This window comes from Cricetulus griseus, chromosome 3 (genome assembly GCF_003668045.3).
Source record: "Cricetulus griseus strain 17A/GY chromosome 3, alternate assembly CriGri-PICRH-1.0, whole genome shotgun sequence".
NCBI classification, from domain to species: domain Eukaryota; kingdom Metazoa; phylum Chordata; class Mammalia; order Rodentia; family Cricetidae; genus Cricetulus; species Cricetulus griseus.
In genome coordinates this window covers 244947781-244957843 of record NC_048596.1, presented here as the reverse complement: position 1 = coordinate 244957843, position 10063 = coordinate 244947781, and the positions used below count along the sequence as shown (strand labels likewise).

The following is a 10063-nucleotide window of genomic DNA, read 5'->3' as shown; positions in this document are numbered from 1 at the left end:
CGAAACTGATTTCAACCTTGCCAGTGCAATGTGATCTTTCACTGTGAAAATGGGTGTGTCCCTCTGGGCACCCTATGAATTTGATATCAGTTTGGTTTCTCTGACCCTGGATCGCCTACAGACTTTCTGGGCCATTAACTGTCAGTGCCATACAAGAATCAGGTAGAGGTAGACCTTTACAAATTGGCAGAGCATATTACTCTATTGCTTTAAAAGTAACACAGAACTGGTGAATATAATGAATTCTTGGGTTTTATAACTGAAAATCCAGAAAAAGAACTTGGATTCATATTATGACCCAAGCAGCTAAAAACAATCACATATGTACAAACCTGTCCGAGTGTGTTTTTGGTCTCACAATGTAGCACTATGTAGCCCAGCTGCCCTTCTACTCCCAATCTTTTTTGTTTTAGATTCCTCTGTCAGTTATGGGGTTAAAGGTGACCACCGCCATACCTGCCTGCCTTTTTTCTTCTTTCTTTTTCTTTTCAAACACTACTGTTGGGGATTGAGCACAGGGCCTTGCACATGACAGGCATTCACTCTAGCCACATCCTTAGCCTATCTCAGTTGGTTGACCTAAGTTTTTTCCCCAAAAAAGAAAAAAGAAAGGATTTATAGGTGAAGATTTGTGATTTGCATGCTCTATATTCCACAAAAACATAGGATCTCAAAGTAACTAAAAACACAAAACTCGTTACATAGGTAGTGATTCATTCATATAATGTTATACACCCATAAATCACAATTTCTAACCATATTTAGTTCATTAAAATTATATACTTGTGATGCATTTTTGCTTTACATGACATTTTTATTATATGTACATTGCATATTAACACACAAATTTTTAAAAGCTTTCTTTTGCTAGGTGTATTTTAATTTTACTAAGAATATTTTAATTTTCTACATTCTTATCACAAATTTCTACAGTGAACATTTTTTATAGAATTTTTAACCAGATGCTTATCAGTTGTTCCTCAAGTTTTGAAAATACAGCCACTAGTCTTCTAGTATCACCTATTTCCATTGTCTCAATTGCCAAATGAAACAACGTCCAGCACTGATGAGTGGTAGAAAAGACATCATCAGGTCTACTCCTCCTGTAAAGAGAGAAAAAGAGAAAGGTTGACTCACTCTAGCTGTTCTGCAGATGCCTGCTGCTCTACCTGAAGGAAAATGAGGATGGGGATTAACATATATTGGATTCTCTGAGAGACTGGTAGAGCTCCGAGAAGCCTGTAAAAACCATTCAGTGCATTTGGTCACCACAACCACATTATGCCATAATGACAGCTGCTCCCCTCCTGGTTATAGAAGATGGAATTCAGCAACAGAGACACTGATTTCCCCGGGTGCTGCTAGATGCTGGGCCTCTGCAATAAAGCTGCCTCTGTACTCCTTGAGCCTGGTTTCACTAAAGGACTAATGGAATTACCGAGTTAACGCTTGGAAGTTCTGTTTGATGGAAACCTTAAAGGGTAGGAATCACTCGGGTGAAAAAAGAGAGTGAGGGTTGTTTCTAAGAGAAGTGGTGGCATTGCCCAAGTGCAGAGATAGTATAAAGTGAGAGCCTTGGCTTGAGCAGGAGCTCTGGAGCTCCTGTGCAGGACTGCAAGAGTCCCTGCATGAAGAAAGTGGGGAAAAGTAGTGTCTGTTATTCCCATGTGAGGTAGGCACCAAGTTTCCAGAAAACTTCATTCTCTCAAATGTTCATCCCTTCGGGCAGCTGTGGGAGAGCTCACTTCCATCTTCCTTTACAATAAAGGAAACTACCTAACGGAAAAGTGTCCCCTTCCCCCCAAATGCTAAGCCTATTTGGGGGGTTTTATAGAATGATCTGTATTTTTCTCTTCCTCTTGACAAGTAAACAAAGGTATATCTTAAGGTATGCTTTCTCCATGTCCAAGTCCTGTGCAGGAAATGTATGCAGAGTTCACATAGCAGAGAATTCTGTCTAATAGCTGTGGGCAGGCATATGAGTCTGGCAGGGAGTGTCCCAAAGTTAAGCTCATCAAAAGACTTGTAATTGTACCTCTCACTTGATCTATGTAACACCTAAGCCATCACTTTATTTTAGAAAGATTTCATTTCATAATATGTTTTGAAAGCACTTACAAAAAAGTACTCAAAGCTGTTCTTTGGTGGTTTCTAACAAGCAACTATCAGGAAGAGCCTGGTGACAATAGAGGGGAGCAGGGGTAAGGGAATTCTCTCTCTTTAGCCAGTAAAAGGTATGCATTTTGACCCTCTCTCCTAACTCAGGCTGTGACCTCTGAGGCCCCAGAGCTCATTGTATTTCTTCCAGCATGTTTGTTTTAATAAGTAAAAGTGTATGTAATCTTTTGTGAACAGAGTTGAAGTGGCATGGAACTTGGGAGCTGCAGAATGGGCTCAATGGTTAAGAGTGCTTGCTCTGCAATGCTGAAGATAAGAGTTTGGATCTCAGCACCTACATAGCAAGCTAGACATTTCCACAAATGTCTCTAACCCCAGCTCTACATAAGGACAGGCACAGAGGGATAGGTAGGGTTTTCTGGCTTCTAACCTGGCCAAGGAGGCCCAAGACACAGGCTCAATAGGGAGAGACCCTGCCTCAATGGAATAAGCAGAGAGTGATTGCTAGAAGAAAGCACCCAAGCCTTTCTTCTCTCAGTTTGTATGCACAGGTAATACACACACATCACACATCACACACACACACACACACACACACACACACACACACACACACACACACACGGGGGCTTGAATAAATATAAACACACAACATGAAAGGTAACAAAATAAAGGACTGTGCTGCAAAGAACCACAGCAATCCTTTCAAGTGTTCACACATCTTTATATCTACTTCTTTAAATCATACCAACAATTAAGGCAGTACAAATAACAGCAGGGAAATAAAGACAAGCACTTGTTTTCTTTACTGGTTTAATCCCTCAAGCATTCCTTCAGCTAACATTGTATTGTCTGTGGATTAATTGAGTAAAACTCTTAGAACAGTGCCTCCCACACACTATGCTACATTTAACTGCTAATTATAGCAAACATTTGCATCAGCGTTCCTAGTTCTTATATTTGTGGTCATGCATAATCTTCCTTTCTCTGCTCTATCCCTTCCTTTTCCCCAGAATTTAGGTCATTCTGACATTCTGGACAATTAGAATTAGATTAACTATTGCTTGCACTTTGTCTTCCCAGCTGTGGTAGAAGTCCCATGAGGGTGAGCACTTTGTCCTTTGCCCAAAAGACAGTCTCTGGAGATACATGGCTCCTTAGCAGTGAACCCACAGGGCAGGTGAAGAAAAAAAAAAGGCTCCCTCCTTAAATCACTCTAGGACTGTGGCTACATAGCAGATGCTGTTAACTGAAAATCCATTGTAGGTTGCTTTTTCATAAGAACAGAAGGGTAAATGTAGGAGGCACAGCTTAAAGAAGGCATTGTAAGAATCAGATTTGTAAAACACTCAGGCCTATTTTCTTCAAAGGAAGAAAACTGACTAATGCCTGGTCACCAGGAGGGCTGGAGTGGATGTTGTCTGACAACATGGTAGTCTTTTTGCTATAGAGCTAGCCTTCCAGAATCTTCTGATATCCTGAGCATTGTTTAGGCCCCAATCCTGAGCTTCGTGTCTCAGTAAATGGAACCCATCATTATGAAAGAGGTCCCAAGTAATTTGCATCCTCCATCAACTGAATCTATCCTTATGCTTATTCCAAATCCTCTTTAGACCTTTGCCCTGAACATTGTTCATCAGTCAGTAGAACCCATTTTTATTGTAAAGGTCTCAGGCACTTTGCTACTTTGATAGAAAGTCTCTATGTAACTATACCTAAAGCTTTGCTGTGGTGTTTGTCACGTGGCAACATTTTCCCCAAAGTTTTACTGTACTTAAATGTTTAAGAAAAACTTCCAGATGTCAGACTCCAGCAGTTTTTGTCCCAGCACCTGTTAAAATGGTGCTGCCTTGAGTTTCATTCTTTGCCTCTCAAAGATTGTATTCCCTGTGGCCATGATGATTTCAGGTCACCAACAGGTAGAGATGGAAAGAAGAGGAAGACCAGGAACCAGACATGTCTTTTATCTCCTTCCAAAGAACCTTGTTGATTTCCCAAATGGGTAGGTGACTAGTTTTCATTTCTTTGTTTCCCCAATAGTAGCTGGAGCTAACTGAAGACCAAACAAAGGTGGGTAGAAAGATGTGTATCACTCCAGGCTTGGTTCTCAGAGAACCAACCACCACCACGATATGTCTGCTAGCCTGTGATGTCTGGGACCCAAGGGCATCCAAGGCACAAAGTGGAACGTGACATTCTTCTTGAAGGTCTATGGCACAAACTCTATCTCTTCCTCATGAAAACACTTCTTGTATTGGAACAATAAACATCTTGTGTTTCCCACTAAGCTTCAAGAGCTTGTAGATGTGTCAGCAAGTACTGTTTACCTCAGTTTGACCTGATATTTATCAACAGAAACAAATTCAACATTTTCATCCAAAGCAACACAGACTTCCCATTATTCCATCATGACTAGACCTTAATGCCATGTTCTAGTCAGTGATTACAAATCCTGTCCCCGACCAAACTCAAGCACCTTCAAGTTTCTGCACCTTAGCCGGCTTCCTGAAGAGTCCTAGAGAGCAGGACCTCGTAGGCAGCATTCTCACGGGCTTATCCATACACTCATCTGTCCACAGATCTCATTTCCCAGTCTGCCATTGTTTGCTTCTCCAGGATGCTCAGGGTCCCTCAGATTAGCCCTTTTTCATCCTTCTTATGTTCCCTGCCCCACTTTCTGTTTTTGTTCACTTACATCTGCACACTTGTAGAGCTGTATTTGAAGTGTAGATGTATTTTTAAAATTTATCGAAAAACTGGATCAATTTTCGTGTGTGTGTGTGTGTGTGTGTGTGTGTGTGTGTGTGTGTGTGTGTGTGTGTGTGTCTACTGGGTAGCAGGTTGAGCAATCTGTCCTAGGAATACTGTGGTAACTAAACTAGAGGATAGAGTCTACTTAGGTTACAGATAAGTTATGACAAGTCTGAATTGCACAGTGTTGTACAGGATCATTGGAAAGGAGCAGTTTAGATGCATCCCAGGTAGGAGTGGCCACATAGATGCCTGCAAAGAAGACACTTGGAAGAAGATACCTGGAAGAAGAAAGATCCTTTGCAATGCTACATAATTAGTTATGTTTCTTCTGGAAGGTGGGTGATATCACAATTATCCTCAAGGTACAGATGAAGATACTGAGGCACAGAAATAGTGGGTAACTTGCCCAAAAGTCTCCCCATGAGCATGTAATACCTGGGAATTAAACTTCAACCCCAGAGGCTTCCTCTTTTTCAACAAGGAACAATGCTTTGCCACAATTTTACTAGTGTGAAGCAGTTCTCAGTTCAGTGTTCTTCACTTGATGTTTCAATCAGTCCTCATCCCATCTTTCTGGGTGAATAATTACTGTACTGTGCAAGGTCAGTATGGTGGCATTTGTCAATACCTCAAGGACATTCAGTTAATTAATTGCACATATTTCCTTGTGTGTTGACTCCAGGCACAAACCACCACCAATACCCCCAGAAGTTTTTATGTGAGTCCTGAAAATTGAACTTTGGTTTTCATATTAAACACAGCAAGCACCTTATTGGTGGAATTATTTCCTCCATGCTCTTTTCAAAGGTAATTTTTAAACAGTCAATTACAAGTAGACAGTTCCTGGAAAATCAAATGCAACCAATTATTTTAGTATCCTAACCTTCTTTACAGGAGGGAGGGAAATTGCCTGTTACCAAGAATTAAAAGAGAAAAGCCCCCAAATAGTTTTTGGGTCTAAAACTTATCCTACCAAATTTATTAATTTGAACTTAGAACTTGAATTTAAGATTGGTAAAGAACTGACCTTTGCATTAAAATATGAGGATAAATCCCAATTACATAAAAAGTAAGCAGGGACAGTCTCACTTTAGAGTCTTGTGTACTAAACTGAATTACTATATTACTTAGGACTACCTCCCAACTTCCTTAAAACAGAGAGTAAACATAATCATTATCTTATATCCTTATTTGTTTTCCTCTGTAGCTAGGGAACTTGGTAGAAGTTAAAGACAGCCCTTAAACAAAACAAGCAATTGTGTTTCCTTATATATACACTAACAAGCCCCAATCCCAAACTTGTCTGCACCTCTAGGCCTATGTTCTATCTCTACTGTCTTTGAGTCCTACAAATTTAAAGTAGCAAAGGCTAGTGCCATCCTATATTGGAAGAACAGTGTTTTCTAATTTGTTAAGCAATACTTATTCTAACTTGTGTTACCAATAGTAGAGTTACACAGAACAACTGCCAGTGGCCATGTCAGAGGAGCTCCAGTCAGCAATGGAGCTTATGGGAAATAGCCCAGAGGATTGCAAAGCTACTCTGGGTGCATCCTGGAGAGGCAAAGCCCCCAGGGGGATTGTTTCCAGAATTCCCCTTGCTTCTGCTGTGCTTCCTTCTGTTTGCGGCTGCCCTACTCTTGCTGTATTTGGCATGGTGTGTTTACTGTATGAAGGGATCCCACTGCATCTAATATAATGTGATTGTTTCCTGGGATAATCCCACTCCTCATTGGGCAGTTTACTTGCAGATCATAACAAAGATGATTTTTATAAGAGTAATGATGATTAGTTAGATTTATGACTTAACTGTACTTTCTGAGTTAGCCTAAAAGATACAGGTGTATAAGACATAAAGATGATTAAGGAAATTGTTTAGGTTATTTTGCCAAGTCAAAAATAGGCTAGAAGTCACCTTCCCCTTTGTTAGATATGAGATTTATAGAAGACAGAAAATAAGAACAGGGAAGTTTCTTACATTATAGATCCATGAATTCTGCCTGTGGAAAAACAAGCTGATGACTAAAGAAAGCAATTATGTCCCTACACCCAAGGTTAGGCCTGAGTTCCTTGATCATGTAACTCACTGAAGAAAACAAAAATAGATGTATAAAGAAAAATAGCTAGCTAGCTAACCACTCACATAAAATTTCTCTAGAGTAGAAAATAAAAATCTGCTACAATAAAACCACAAATAGCTGCCTGCCTGTAAAAAAGGAACTGGCTGAAATAAACTCAGCTTGTTTAAAAATTTGTTAATCAGTAATAAAAGAATCATTGCTATGGGGTGAAGATGTTAAGGTGGGGAAATTAATATAAAGAAAAATGTTTAACTACTTGTGAACTTCTAAGGAAAACATGTAATTTATGATCTTAATGTGATTTCTTATAGAGATTTTAATTTGTTTTTGAAAAATATGTAACTTATGGTTGTGAGGTAATCTTTTTTTGCATAGAAATCTTTGGCTTAGGTGGTATAAAAGGGATAAGAAAAAAGGGAGAAGGAAAAATATATAAGGAAAACCATCAGGAGAGAAATAGGAGGGAACCATTGGGAAAGAAACAAAGGACAACATTAGGAAAGAGACAGAAGGAGAACTGGGAAGAAGGGAGGCATCGGGGTAGGAGAGCAAAACAGAGAAAGGATAGAAAAAGAACATGATCCATCCAGCAGGGAGGAAAATAAAATGAAGAATTAAACTTTTGCCCTCAGAAAAAGCCTCCTGTGTGTGTCTGTGTTATGTGACCTGCTGAGAGCCTGCTGGGGACTAGGCCCCTAGGCAGCAACAAACACTTCAATGTCTCATATTTTGTTAACTTCTAAGTTAAATATTATAGTATAGAACCAGAAAAAGCAGGAGAGCTATGCAAGAACAAAGCTGCAGCTTGGAGGAGGAGACGGAAGCTCCAAAAGGCTGAGGCCTTCCCCACACTACTGGCTTATAATGTAGACATAGAGTATCTATCTAGCACAGCTTCTAGAAATAGTGTAGGAGATGATTAGCATGGTGTTGTTCAACATTCATAGCAATGGCTTTCATTTCGGCATTTCTTGCTCAAATCTTTGGCTTCCTTCCAGTTCACCCTCACTGACTGCTTCGGTTCTCCCCCTCACTCCTCTCTACGTGTTCATGTCACTGGGACTATGAAAATGAAAGTAGCTTGGCCAAAGTGCTCTAACATGTGACCAATGTCTACATCTGCGTTTCCATTTCTCACCACAATCTCAGGCCGGCGATTGTCCGTGCCGGAGAGTTTGATGACTCCAGACCACATATTATACCCTATTAAGCTATCCAAAAGTAATCTAGAAATATGAAAAGGCTGTCCTTTGAAACAGGGTCTTCCCGTTTAGCTACTTCAAAATGAAAGCAAATGTGAGGCGATTCTTCCCAAAAATAAACCATCTGGAACCAGTGTTTTTAAAAGCAAACCTCCTCCAATAGTCACAGGAACTACCCGGTCCATTTATTGTCAATCTAATCTGTCACCCTTGCGCAATAACCACATTCCTCCGACACCGGAAATGACGTTTAGCACAAGGCTCTGTAAAGGAAAAAATCCGTACGGAACATTTGTCAAAACACAGCTAACAAAGCAGTTGTAGCTAAGTAACAAAAGATTAAGACTGGCGGATTAAATGAATGTTTCCCATAGCCTTGACCGTTTAAATTTCGTGCCCTCACAGCTGTATCCAAAAATTAAGCTGAATGCAGTGTTTGGCCACATCTCTCTTTGAAAAGGTGGGTGGCTCTGAAAAGAGCCTTTGGAATTCACAATAAGAGGCTTACGTGGGACGTCCTTTTCACTTGGAGCTGGTGTACTTGGTGACGGCTTTGGTGCCCTCGGACACCGCATGCTTGGCCAGCTCCCCGGGCAGCAGCAAGCGCACAGCCGTCTGGATCTCCCGGGACGTGATGGTCGAGCGCTTGTTGTAATGCGCCAGGCGAGAAGCCTCGCCCGCGATGCGCTCGAAGATGTCGTTGACGAACGAGTTCATGATGCCCATGGCCTTGGAGGAGATGCCGGTGTCCGGGTGAACCTGCTTCAGCACCTTGTACACGTACACCGAGTAGCTCTCCTTGCGGCTGCGCTTGCGCTTCTTGCCGTCCTTCTTCTGGGCCTTGGTCACGGCCTTCTTGGAGCCCTTCTTCGGGGCGGGAGCGGACTTGGCTGGCTCAGGCATCTTAGAATCTCTAAACACCGGAAGCTCAGTGTGGGTTGGAATTGGACTTCTCCTACTTATAGGGCGTTTATGCTAATGAGGGATTTCGAATGATACTTAGCTAATTGGAAGAAGAAAAAGCGGTGGCTTCGTGGGCGGAATTATGCAAATGAGGTTTTGAGACACAGATTTTCTATTGGCTACATCTCTGAGCCATCTTGTAACCAATCAAATAGTTGCTTTTACTATCCAGGAACCGACTATAAAAGCAGCCATACCTTTTGAAGCGGAGGACTTTGGTGGTTTTTTGCTGTTTTTACTATATCGTTATCATGTCTGGACGTGGCAAGCAGGGCGGCAAGGCTCGCGCTAAGGCGAAGACCCGCTCCTCCCGGGCCGGCCTGCAGTTTCCCGTCGGCCGTGTGCACCGTCTGCTCCGCAAGGGTAACTACTCGGAGCGGGTGGGCGCCGGCGCCCCAGTGTACCTGGCGGCCGTGCTGGAGTACCTGACGGCCGAGATCCTGGAGCTGGCTGGCAACGCGGCCCGCGACAACAAGAAGACCCGCATCATCCCGCGCCACCTGCAGCTGGCCATCCGCAACGACGAGGAGCTCAACAAGCTCCTGGGACGCGTGACCATCGCGCAGGGCGGCGTCCTGCCCAACATCCAAGCGGTGCTGCTGCCCAAGAAGACCGAGAGCCACCACAAGGCCAAGGGAAAGTAATTTGACAACCAGCCATCATAACTTCGGAAACTTCCAAATCCAAAGGCTCTTTTCAGAGCCCCCACTGTGTCAGAGAAAGAGTTGAGCAAATTAGAATAGCAGAAAGTCTTTATCCCAACCTTGATTTGTTGCAGGCTTTAGCTAGGAAAAATTGGTTTGAGATCTTAAGTTTATTGCCAAGTCTGTAGGCTCCCTGGAGTTAGGAAAGTTAGGAAATCTGAGAGTCAAACCTCTCTTGCTAGAGTTCTGGCCAGTCTAAGCAGAATGACAACCTGTCTGTAAATTGCCTGAAGGTTGTCTG

The 10063-nt window shown here is 42.1% G+C and overlaps 2 protein-coding genes across 2 annotated transcripts; one reads left to right on the top strand and one right to left on the bottom strand.

The window, feature by feature from the left end:
* Positions 1-697: 697 nt before the first annotated feature.
* On the bottom strand, positions 698-9099 carry LOC100752010 (histone H2B type 1-C/E/F/G/I). The gene is made up of 2 exons (XM_027409524.2): positions 8664-9099; positions 698-1103 (listed from the first exon to the last, which is right to left on the bottom strand). Exon 1 carries the CDS (start codon positions 9056-9058, stop codon positions 8678-8680), a length of 381 nt encoding a protein of 126 aa, XP_027265325.1. The 5' UTR covers positions 9059-9099; the 3' UTR covers positions 698-1103; positions 8664-8677.
* A 219-nt stretch (positions 9100-9318) lies between these two features.
* On the top strand, positions 9319-9820 carry LOC100751726 (histone H2A type 1-B). Its single transcript, XM_027409518.2, has one exon. The coding sequence runs from the start codon at positions 9370-9372 to the stop codon at positions 9760-9762; it is 393 nt and encodes a 130-aa protein (XP_027265319.1). The 5' UTR covers positions 9319-9369; the 3' UTR covers positions 9763-9820.
* Positions 9821-10063: the final 243 nt, after the last annotated feature.